This window comes from Chrysemys picta, chromosome 15 (assembly GCF_011386835.1).
Source record: "Chrysemys picta bellii isolate R12L10 chromosome 15, ASM1138683v2, whole genome shotgun sequence".
NCBI classification, from domain to species: Eukaryota; Metazoa; Chordata; order Testudines; family Emydidae; genus Chrysemys; species Chrysemys picta.
The window spans coordinates 14,063,526-14,075,806 of NC_088805.1; the positions used below are offsets into that span (position 1 = coordinate 14,063,526).

The 12,281-nt window shown below is 44.4% G+C and overlaps 1 protein-coding gene and 1 long non-coding RNA gene across 2 annotated transcripts in view; one reads left to right on the forward strand and one right to left on the reverse strand.

The window, feature by feature from the left end:
- LOC112060096 (solute carrier family 2, facilitated glucose transporter member 11-like) overlaps positions 1-7,258 on the reverse strand; it is a 29,370-nt gene extending 22,112 nt beyond the window's left edge. The window contains exons 1-2 of the mRNA XM_024108668.3: positions 7,124-7,258; positions 893-991 (exon numbers count right to left, since the gene is read on the reverse strand). Of these exons, the coding sequence (XP_023964436.2) occupies positions 893-991; positions 7,124-7,147 (123 nt within the window). The 5' untranslated portion in view covers positions 7,148-7,258. The remainder of the gene's footprint in view (positions 1-892; positions 992-7,123) is intronic.
- The window catches only part of LOC135975754 (uncharacterized), a 55,586-nt gene that overhangs the window by 41,034 nt on the left and 2,271 nt on the right, over positions 1-12,281 (forward strand). The window lies entirely within an intron of this gene.

The window sequence follows — 12,281 nt, forward strand, 5'->3', positions numbered from 1 at the left end:
GAGCCTGTTGCAGCACCTTTTTAGTTGTGAAATGTTAAGAGATTGTTTCTGTTAGCACATTGGGAACAATAGGAACAATAGGAAAAAGTCCCCTCAGCAGGCTCAAGGGAAGGCTTTTACTCTAGACATAATTCTAAGGAAAAAGTCTTTATCCTCTGAGACTTGATGAAGCTGACCAAATTATCTCTTTGTAAATTCACAACACAGATGCAGGTTTGTGGACTTGAGCTAGGAGGAAGTGTACGTTTGTCAGAGCTACACCAAAGAAACACCTTTCATTTTAGTGAAAATTGGGCCTCCTGCTGGTCTCCTGATGACCTCGTAAATGAATATGGTTACTGAGTTTTGTTTCCAAAACAATTTTTTAAGCCCCCTTTAAAAGAGGATTTAAGTTTTTTACCTTTAAGCAGAGACTGCAAAATTGTGCTTTAAGGTGTAGTGGCTTAACAGTAAGATCACCACATTTGATTTCACTTGTTACGTAAGGGAGAACTTAAACCCAAGTCTTTAAAGATAAAAGGCTTGCACACAAATTGATTGTACCAGGTAGTCCCCTGAAGCTTAGCCTATAATCACATAAATACCTCCCAACATTTTGGCAAATCATTTCTGAAATGTAGGAAAGTCATTTTGGGTGTTGCTCATTTTAGATTGCAAGAAAGAATATTCCTTATGCTATTGGGCTAACAATCTCTCTCTTTTTTTTCTTAAAGTACTGTCTGTTGGGTTTAAGGTGCTCTACCCGCATGATATTTACTTTTCATTATGGATCAAAATGGATATTTGAAGAAATGGCAATGGAGTTTGTTGAAATGCTCAGCAAGTTTTGAGAGTATCCTTAGCTCAGACCCCTCTACCATGTGAACTCTCCCTCTGGGGAGTCTCTGCTTACCATGGAAGGGTAGTTGATCACAGAAATATGGAACCCAAATGGGAAACTTCCACCAATTCCCAGCACAAAGATCATTTGAAACAATCCCCGATACTGAATCTGAAAAGAGAAGGCAATGCTCCATCAGCTTGTCATAAATCTAGATTCCCTCATGGTCTTGCATCCTTGTCTGCCATACTCACCTCTTCACTCTGAAAGTATGTATTATTCACTACAGATACTTTCAGATATAAACATTCTTCCAAAAGCCCATAGTCCCATGCCAAAAGCAGAATAATTGGCCACAGGACCAGATTAAGGCTAAATCTTACCTAGTGCAAGGGAAATCATTGTATATTACAAAATTATCTACATATCTTTGCTTAGAAGTAAGGTAGCAGACATTAAATCAAATGTTGTCTGCGGCATGGCTGTCGCTATGTGGATCTGACTGCCGTTGTGACAAGCTGACAGGAAAAAGGGTGTCAGTCCAGGTAGGATGGAATTCTAGTACCTTGAATCGGCAGTTTGTTTATGAACAGCCATTAGGGTCTAGTCCCTTCCTCCCTCTAAAGGGACCTACCTGGTAGTACACACCTTTTCTCTGCACATTTTCATTTTGTTCCCCTTCTGCTGTTGTTTAACTCAAAACATTTTGGGATGTAGTTAGTAAGACATGCTATATAAAATGAGTCTTGTATTGTATTGCAAAACATAGCCAGGCTTTTAACATTACAGGTTTATCTACAAATGTATTCCATACAAATAATTATGCATCAACATTTTCCATGGGGAACATATGTATATGTCCTGGCACAGAAGTGTTTCAAATGTTGAATCTATAGTTAGCCTAGTATATAGGGCTCTATTTAAACAAAAGCTGTTGATTCAATCTACATTGATCAGGCTGCCAAATATAGCATGAGCTTCTTAATTATTATTTAGCTTGAATATTCAAAGAATACAGCCCTAACTGGGAGTAATATTATCTGAAGCATATTGGTTTGTGCTATAAAATAAGGTCTAAATAGGCCATTTAAGAGATTACTATTGGTCCATAAAAGGGATTATCCCAAACAAATTTCATACAGCGAAAAAAGGATAAAAACAACTCATCTGCTTTTCACTCCACTGTGTCATGGCACTTAGGCTGTTTCATGCCACTGCCACCTTATGCATGGTCAGTGGTAGGAGAATAAGGGGTCAGAGAAATCACTAGTTCAGTTTGTATGGCAGGAGGCTTATTTGGATGAGCTCAGTTTGTGACAGTGGAGTAATTGTTTTTCATTGTTAAGCAGGGGTTGGAGGTAGGTGACTTCTGTGGCAGATGGCTCTTTCCTGTAAATTGAGCTTCTCACAATATGGCAGATAGTTTTTCTCTGACCTAACTCATGAAGATAACTGCTCACTGCCTTGGTCCAGCAACAGCAACTTAGTCATTCATCTTTTCACCTGCACTCCTAATCACTAACTGCTAAATGTAATATTAAAAAGTAATAACATAAAAATAGCTATTTCCAGGGTGCATAGCGGCAAGACTCAACATCTCTTAAGATCAGCCCCCGGACTAACCTCAGTGGCAGCCGTGGGTGCTTTGCACTGCACAGAGTGGTGGGAAATAAGTTACCGAATGAAGATCCTAGAGAGTAAACATCACATGAAAGACGGTGCTTATTTACTACAGTATTTCTGAAACATCCCTCTGAGCTGCATCTGTAGTAATTTTGAAATTACATTCTTTGTGGATGCTCAAAAGATGCTTCTGTAGATGCAATAAGTGTTTCAAATATGAGAAGATTGAACATTCCAAATCAAGGAATATGACGAGCTGAGCTTTTTTAAGTGCTCTGGTACATCAGATTTCATAATGTAGCCTAATTACCTCATACTAATTGTCTGGGTCACATTGCTGCATTCTTTTGTCCTTGTTTCTATTGCCTTCTCATGTGCAGGGTAACGACTAAAAGATTGTGCCATGTTTATCTTACTTGAAAGGTGAAATAGACTCAAATTTAATAAAGCTTAAAGTGTGTAATAACTGGGAACAGACTGCAATTGCACTAATAAAAAGACTTTAATATGTATAAATGGTGGTTGCCTTCCTCTTCAATCTTTCTCTTCCTTAAGATATAAGAATAATTGTAGAAGTGGGTATTTGTGTGTTCCGATCGATTCCCTCCACAACTCTGTGCCTTTCTTTCTCCCCACCCCCACTATGTCCAACAATCCAGATCCCTGTCAACGAGGCTTCAGGTCAGGATAAGATACTTAGATATGCTTTGGTAATGAAGTCATTTTGTCAATAGACGGGGAAATACACCCACGTACAACCTGCTAGACCTCTTTGTAAGAGACAAGGTAGGTGAGGTAATATCTTTTATTGGCACAATTTCGATTGGTTGAAGGTACAAATTTTCGAGCTATACAGAGCTCTTTTTCAGGTCTGGGAAAGGAAACAGACCTTCCCCAGACCTGAAGAAGAGCTCTCTGTAGCTTGAAAGCTTGTACCTTCTACCAACAGAAATAGTCCAATAAAAGATATTACTTCACCTACCTTGTCTCTCATATCCTGGGACCAACATGGCTCATCCACCACCACTGCAAACAGACCTGGCTGTGGCATACGATTCTGTTGACCACTAAACCCTCCCGTCCTGCTTCTGAGTGCCTGTTGGGCTGAATGGAAACGTCCTGAAATGGTTTAGCTCTTAACTCACAGACCAAATCCAAAGGGATCATTGTGGGCAATTGTTTCACTACCTCCAGGACCCTCACATGCAGAGGATCCTACAATGCTTAATTCTTTCTCGTTGGTAGGAGTATGAACAGGAGTATGCAGATAACATTTGGCTTTACATCTCCTTCATGTCAAACCTAACTTGCACCACCTTCCAGGTTCCTTCTTGCCTAGCTGAGATCAGTACCTGGATGTACAGGAGCTGGCTGAAGCTGAACTCAGATGAGAATGTGGTGATGCTCCTCCCCCACACCCATCAAAGGCATCTGCCTCCGATTGTTACATTAGTCAGCGTTTAGATCCACAGTGGCAAAACCAGTCCACTTCTGTCTTGCCTGGCTAGAAAAATGTTTCTAATCCTATTTATTTGATTTAATTTATTTCTTCATATTTCTAAAAATAGAACTAGAGGCACCTATACAGTAATCTGGGCACTTACTTTGTAAATTAACCATCACAAAATCCATAAACAAAGGATTGCCGATAAATATATCAACCTCAGCCCACAAACTCCTCAGCAGTTCTAGAGGAAAGAGAAGAAATATGGCCTTTGTTCTATGCCTGAAAAGCTAACAAATCCGGTCTCTGGAGTGTGAGTTCCAAGACCAAGGATCCTTCACAGAGCACACACTGCCACATGCTCCCTTATGTTTATATTGAAGGAGTGCCATCTGAAGCACCTTTGCTTATCTTAACTCTGGCATTGCGTACTGGGGAAAGAGGTGATTCTTCAACTAATCAGATCCTAGAGCATTAGGCATTTCATAGATTAAAACCAATACCTTGAATTCCACCTGGAAGTTTACTGGAATCTGATGAGATTAGAGAGCTCTCGTCTAAGTCTAATGTGCTCCCAACATGCAGCTCCTCTTAATAAAGAAGCGGTGGTACTCTGCAATAGCTTCCGCTTCTGAATGGTCCCAAGGTGTAGTCCTATCCAAATGCTATCAGATTTAGACCTGAGATTACAGTGATCTATGCATTTGTAATATCTAGGCTCCACTAGTGTAATGGTCTATAATCAGAAATGAAGCTCCCTGACTTAAGAAAGCTCCAGCTAATTCAAAACATAGCAGACTACCTCCTCAGCAACACAAGTTATTATCATGAGCCCTTCATGAGTGAGCTGGACTTCAGCGAGTTCATCAGCATGGATGTGGAGGAGGCAGCTGTGAGGGAGATGGCCAGCAAGGAGTGCATGCTGGCCCAGAGGAATCAGTGGGCCGAGGCAGCCTAGTGCTCAGAAGAGAAGGATGGGGACCTGGACCCGGGGAGCTGTGTCATTGCTGCCGAGGCTCTGACTTGGCTGTCTGCTGCCATGAAGTGGTGCCAGGTCTATCACTGGGAGAGACTGCTGGAGACGGAGAGCACTGTGTGTGTAGATGATTGTTGTGGCCAAGGCCAACCAGAGCAAGGTTCTCCGCTGCTCCAGCTACATGCCCAGCTTGGGACTGTAGACCTTGGCTCCAGCTGTGCTGGGCTCAGCCCTGCTTTGACTCCTCCTCTAGGGTAGGAGGGAGGGAAGGACAGTGGGCCCTGCTCCTGCAGTGCTTCCCTCTGATCCGCACCCCTCCCTTCCCCTCGCTTTGCCTGGCACAGGGCGGTGAGCTTCAGGCAGAAGCAACAGCATAGCAAGGTGAGCCCAGTGCCAAAGGGGCTGCCCACAGTGTGGGGAGGGGAAGGGCAAGGGGTTCTCAAGGGCTTGGTCACTGGTGCTTATACTGTGTGTAGGTTAGACATGGTAGGGTCTGGGGAGAACATCGAGCAAGTGGTGTATGGACACAAGGGGTGGCGGCATAGATGAGAGGAGCAGAGATGGAAGGGGTGAGGACAGACAATGTGGGGGAGAAAGGAGGCTTACAGTAGTCTGGGGACGGGTCTCTATTTTTTTTAAAATAAAAAACCCCACAAGTTATTAGGAATGCATCAACTCAATATGGTGCTTTCTTCACTGGCTCCCCATTGAATGCCCAATCTAGTTCAAACCCTCCCATGGAACTAGTCCTGACTATGTTAAAGGTAATTTCACCTAGTATGACCATGGTTTGCTACAGCAGCTGTGTTCCACTGGAACAAACAAACTGTTGACCAGTAGGGGGAGACTTGTACCTGTAGGAGTTAGAACCTTCACGAGCACCAAAGCAAGACCATTGGACTTGTTACTAGACCAAACAGGAGAGGCTTCTAACCTCATCACATTCATAGATAAACTGAAAACCCACCTCTTCACCCAAGCCATTCCTGACTAAACCCTCCAATGATGGGGATTCCACAACCTCTCTCTGAAGCCTATTCCAGTACCTAACTATCCTCATAGTTAGATTTTCCTAATATCTAACCTAAATCTCCATTGCTGCAGATTAAGCCCGTTACTTCTGTTCGTACCTTCAGTGGATATGGAGAGCAATTGATCCACCATCCTCTTTACAACAGCGCTTAAAATATTTGAAGACTATCGGGGCCCCCACTCATTTGTCTTTTTCAAGATGCAAAGTACTCAGTTTTTTTAACCTTTCCTCAGAGGTTAGGCAGTCTAAACCTTTTATCATTTTTGTTCCTCTCCTCTGGATTACCTCGTTTGTTCACATCTTTCTTAGTGTGGCACCCAAAACAGGACACATTACTCCAGCTGAGGCTTCATCAGTTCTGAACAGTGTGCGACAGTTACCTCCTATGTCTTGTATACAATGCTCCTGTTAATACACTCCAGAATGATATGAGCCTTTTTCACAACTGTGACATGTTAGCTCATACTCATTTTGTGATCCACTATAAACCCCCAGATCCTCTTCTGCAGTACTACCACCTAGCCAGCAATTCCCCATTTTGGTTTTGTGCATTTGATTTTTCTTTCCTAGGTGTAGTACTTTGCACTTGTCTTTATTGAATTTCATCTGGTTGATTTCTAGTCCTATCTTTCAATGACAGGCAGGAAAGAAAGATAAATTAACATCTTGCCTCTTTGGCGGCACCTGGACACAACAGATGCTAATGTACGTACCTAGGGTGAAATTCTTGCCCTAGTGAAATCAATGGGAGTTTTGTCATTGACTTTAATAAAGCCAGGATTTCATCCCTACATAGATTGAAAAGTCATTTTGAAAAGATGGACTAGCTAATCTCTACCATCACAGGAAACAAGAGACTCCTGAATCTTTTTTCCTCATAAACTGGAGCAGTTTAGGAGCCATTTGGATGGTCAGAGAAGAAAGTGATAATTAGTCTACTAATGGCATTGGTTTGGAAAAACAAACTATTAAATACAGTCATTTTAAGTATGATATGATGAAAAGAGGCAACAGATTTCAGTGGTGGTCTAGGGAAACAAGATTATTATTTGTATTGTGGTAGCATGTAACAGCCCCTGTCACGGTCCAGGACTCCACTGTGCTATATGCTTTACTAACACAGAACAGTCTAAAGATGTTGAATCTTTCCTATTCTTCTAGTTTTATCTCTCTCTTTGGTCTGCTACTACTAAATTGAGCCCCCAGATTAACTGAGCAGGTACTCACCAGGTCTGAGAGACAGTTAGCCATCTCCTACAAAAGGGCTGACTGCTGTTGATCACGGACTCTTTCCTGTGAAAGGAATGAAGTGTGCTTTGGGTGTCCTTACTTGAATTATGCTGTCGCACTAGTAGCATGCTGGCACCACGTGATTCAAGTTAAATTTTACTTTCAAGGTGTTCAGTTACCTAAAGTCTATTTCAGCTGTTGTACAAAGTTTAGAAGGGTTGGATTAAATATTTGAACCAACAGTTATGTGCAGTCCAATCAAATGAGGTGGTCTTCTTGATGAGGAACTTTTTTTCTTGAGTACTCACTGATTGGGGGAGGGGGAGCAAGTTAGTTTAGGCTTAAATTCTAAATAGGATCCTGTTTATCATAACTTATTTTGTCTTCAGTATAAATTGAAAATTAGTTCTGAGTTGTTATCTGGTGGAAGTGGAGGATGCCCTGGATGGAATTTGGACACTGAACTTTAGGACTTTTGCTATAAAAGTGAAGTACCTTATAAATTAGTCATTACTTAAGACAATATAATTGCTTCATCAGTTTAGCAGTGGACACAGTCCTAACCAGCGCTGCAACTGGATATCAGGGTCTACCAGCTAAGCAATTGAATTTTCTTTTTGAGTTTTTTGACTGATTCATTGTTTTATAGTCTTCCTCCAACTTTTGCTGTTTGCCTACATAATTCTTTTTTTAGCTCTGCCTCCCTGGGATGGGATGTACAAACCCTGCACTGCTGAGGTGAGGGTTAAGGAGATGCTCTGGACACAGGAAACCATGCCCCTTTGCTCCTGCTGGGCATGCTCTCAGTGGAGGGAGTTCAAAAGGGAGCGGCTCAGTTCAGTCTAGGCTGGCAGGCAGGGGCGGCTCTAGGCACCAGCAAAGCAAGCACGTGCTTGGGGCAGCCCATTTGCAGGGGCAACAGGGATCCAGCAGGTGAGCTGAGAACCAACAGGGGGCTCTGAGGAGCTGTAGTTCCGTGGTTAGCTCCCTGCCTATAGAGCCAGCCCTGGAGCAGGGAAAGAACTACTTTTCCCAGCATTCCCTTGGCCACTACCAACAGGAAAGAGGGGGAGGGAGTGAGGGAGCTGAGACCTCATGCTGCAGCCTGCCGTGAATGGAGAGCTGCACTGTGAGTAGGGATACCATATTTTGACATTCAAAAAATAGGACACTCCACGGGGAGGGAGGGTAGCCCCACCCTGCCACCATCTACTCCCTCCGACTGCCCCCCCACAGAAACCCCAACCCCCCTGCTCCCTGTCCCCTGATCACCCCCTCCCAGGACCCCTGCCCCTATCTAAGTCCCACTGGTCCTTGGCCCCGATTGCCCCCTCCTGGGACCCCTGCCCCTATCTAAGCCTCCCTTCTCCTTGTCCCCAACTGCCCCCTCCTGAGACCCCCCCCAACTTTCCCCCTAGGACCCCACCCCTTACCTATCCCCTGACAAACCCCTGGGACTCCCATGCCTATCCAACTGCTGCCTGTCCCCCGACTGCCCCCCCGAACCCCTGACCCATCTAGCCCCCCCCAAACCCCCGACCCTGACTGCTCCCCCAAACCTCCGCCTCATCCAACCCCCCCTGCTCCCTGTCCCTTGACTGCCCCCCCGGAACCTCCCTACTCCTTCTCCAACCCCCCAGCCCCCTTACCGTGCCACTCAGACCAGCGTGTCTGGCTTCACGCAGCGCCAGACACGCTGCTGCATACATGCTGCCGTGCTCCCCTGCGGAGCCACAGCCCCCTCCCCCCCGCAGCACCTGCCTTCCAGATTTGAACACCTCAAAATTCAGGAGTGCTCAAGCTCAGTTTGGGTGGCTGTTACTTCATTTCTCCCAAATCAAATATACCGATCCACTGTAGCTTGCTATAGAAAAAGTAGAATAAAATTGAGCAAGAAATGCTTCCCAGTGGTTATTAGGACTGGAATTGCTATTTTCAACAGCCATTGCCTTTTTTTGTTTGTTTGTTTGTTTAAAAGGAAGACAGTGATATTGCATTGGCAAATTCCCCATAGAAAGAAAGAATGGAACAAAAGAATAATAAAGGCACCTCAACTTTTCCTCATTTATGTAGGACAGTCTTATAATATGCATTCAGATATCCTCCAATCACCCAAGCTGAAAATTGTTCCACTTTACTGCAGTTCTGTAACCATATGGGAACCAATCCTGACTGTGTTCTGTGCACATCTAAAATTCCTGCTGAATGACCCTCCCTGGGAGTGAGTTACCAGTGACCCAGGGCTGCGGCGGAAGGAAGGTGCAGGTGCGGGGGGGAGAGCCCAGGGCTGCGGCGGAAGGAGGGTGCAGGTGGGGGGGGAGAGCCCAGGGCTGAGGCAGCAGTGGGGTGCAGGTGGTGGGGGAGAGCCCAGGTCTGGGGCGGCAGGGGGGGTGTGGGTTCGGGGGGGGGGAGAGCCCAGGGCTGGGATGGCAGGGGGGTGCGGGTCGGGGTGGGGGGGAAGAGCCCAGGGCTGGGGCGGCAGGGAGGTGTGGGTGGTGGGGGAGAGCCCAGAGCTGGGACGGGAGGCAGCCAAAACTTTGTTTGCTTGGGGCGGCAAAAAACCTAGAGCCGGCCCTGCTGGCCGGGCAGGTGGGTACTGCAGCCTCCTGCGGAGAAACCGCTGGGGCTCCAAGCAGCCGGGACTGAGCCTCACAGTCAAGCTGCTGGTGGCCTTCTCTAAATCCACAGGCACTAAATACAATTCCTTGTATTTCTCCTTCAGTATTCAGGGTGAAAACACTGCATCCAGTGCTGAGCTTCCTGGCATAAACCCGTATTCGTTATTGCTTACTTGAAGCTCCAGCTCCTCCTGAAGAGTTTTCTCCATAATTCTTTCTGGCCATTTCATCGTGTGACTCAGTAACTTGATGGGTCAGTAATTACTGCGTTCTTGCACATCTCCTTTAGGCTTGAAGATCGGGACCAATGAGCCCTTCCTCCACTCATTGGGCATTTCCTATTCACTATAGTTACAGTTTGTCAGTTCCCTGCAGATCAAACTGGAGTTGACCTGGTTAGTCATTCTAGTTATAAGTACAGGCTATTACTTAGCATCCATAGTTCTACACGATGCTTATCTGCGTGTGCTGATTGCTCCACAGTACCTCTTGTTCAGTTTCTCCCTTCAGCCCTATATTGCCAGTACTATGCTGTCTTTCCCCATCTTTCTTCAACCCCTAGAGTTTTTACAAAACTCATTGCAGTTGTAGGAGTTCACCTTTGGAAGCAGGCAATCACAGTTATTCACTAGATAGTCTGGGGCAGTTCTCACTTAGAAACAGGAGCAGCAGTATTCCTAACTTTAAATCTTTTCCTGACCCTAGGTCTGATTGTGAACCTTGGCAAGTTTTCTGGCTCCTACAGAGAAACTGATTTACCTTGGAATTAACTTCCACACAGACATCACAAACAGGAAAGCTCTTCAAAATGGGAGTTCCAAGCTCCACAGTCCTATTCCCTTCACCAAGGAATAAAATTCCTTGGCTTTCTTGCCTCCTGCCTCTAGGTGGTCCTCTGGCTCCACTTCTGGCTTCAGCTCTTATAGTTGTTTCTTCTGTGAGTTGGAGCCAAGCAGAAACAAAACTAGGTGGTTCCAGGACTCAGATATATTAGATAATCTTTCTGCCTAACCTTTCTCTGGATTGTTCTAAGAACAAACATAAGCCTCTCTGGTTGTGAAGGATATGTGGGATATAAAATGGCTCAGGAGAAATGGTCCAGCTCTGAGTTAAGGTTTCACATAAATGCTATAGAGCTAAGACCTATAAAAAGGGTCTTATTTGTGTTTAGAAGAATTCTTTTAGACAAGCCATGGTTGGTCTGGAATGGCAACTTTTTCATAATGGAATATTAATTATTGTTTCTTAACTGATAACGATGAATCAGACTCTAGGGCTCTCTTCTTGTGAAGGTGTTCTATGAATGCATTGCCTTTTATTGTATCGTCTCTGCTATGCTGTCATTGCCTGCCTGCCTGCCTGCCCGCCTGTGTATGCCCCTTTTTTGCTCCAAGGGGATTTCTTAGCATGATGTGGGAATCTTCATGAAATAATGCTGACAGATTCAGCAGTCATTCCTGTGAGCATTTATTCGCGGTATTGCTGAATGATGGCGAGCATGATGCGACATTGTACCTCTAGTTCAGATTCTATTGAGTGGCATCTTTCCTTATACAGAAATGACAGGGTTGCTTTGCACATGGGCTCATTTTGTGACTTCTGTATGAAACAAACTTACTACTTTTAAACATTGGGGTGGTCACGAGCCATTTTATATTTGCTTGATATGATTGTATTGTGCTTCATTATATGTTTTGAAATTCACTTTTTGTTCATTTATTTTCAGCACAACAAACCAATCTGTTATGGAAACTTCCTTTGTGAATTATAAAAGAACCCAACAAAGCTCTTTCTGTATCTTCATCCTCATCAGAACTTTGTCCTCCAGTTCTGTGTCTATGAATGTATTTTGGTTTGCACTACTTTGTGAAGAGAGTAACTCACTTCTGCAGACCATGTGCTCTTATTGTATAATTGACACGGCTATCCTTGTGCTTGGACATTTTTTGTGTTTAAATTACCTCCGCATTTATAGAAATCAAATCTGATCTCACCCTTTTATTCTATTTGTGCCTCAGTATACATTTTTAATTAGATACCCTTCAGTTTTACTACTTTAACACTTCAATTTAACACTAATTTGGGAAGCATCCTTTTCACTATTCCTGCTAATAACCACTGTTCTTTGCAAAGTCAGTTCCATTTCTTGTGGTTGTCTTGTTTTAACCTGGTTCTCAGTAAGGTTGCAAAGTTTCTCACAGCGTGAAAAAGTTGCCAATAGCATTATTTTCCTGTCTGTGACTTTTTTCTGTGTCTGCGACTCTCTGGGCATAGTGGTGGCTTTTGTCCCCCACATGTCTGTTCCTGGCTCCCCGCTCCAGGCATTGTAACCTTGACCATCAGGTCACAGTACTGCTCAGGTTTGGCCCACCTGAACCTCTATTGTTTTAAGTGGTCAAATTCACATGACTTAGCCTTACTGTGTAGATCTATAGCAGGGGTAGGCAATCTGTGGCATGCGTGCCAAAGGCGGCACGCGAGCTGATTTTCAGTGGCACTCACACTGCTTGGGTCCTGGCCACCGGTCCAGGGGGCTC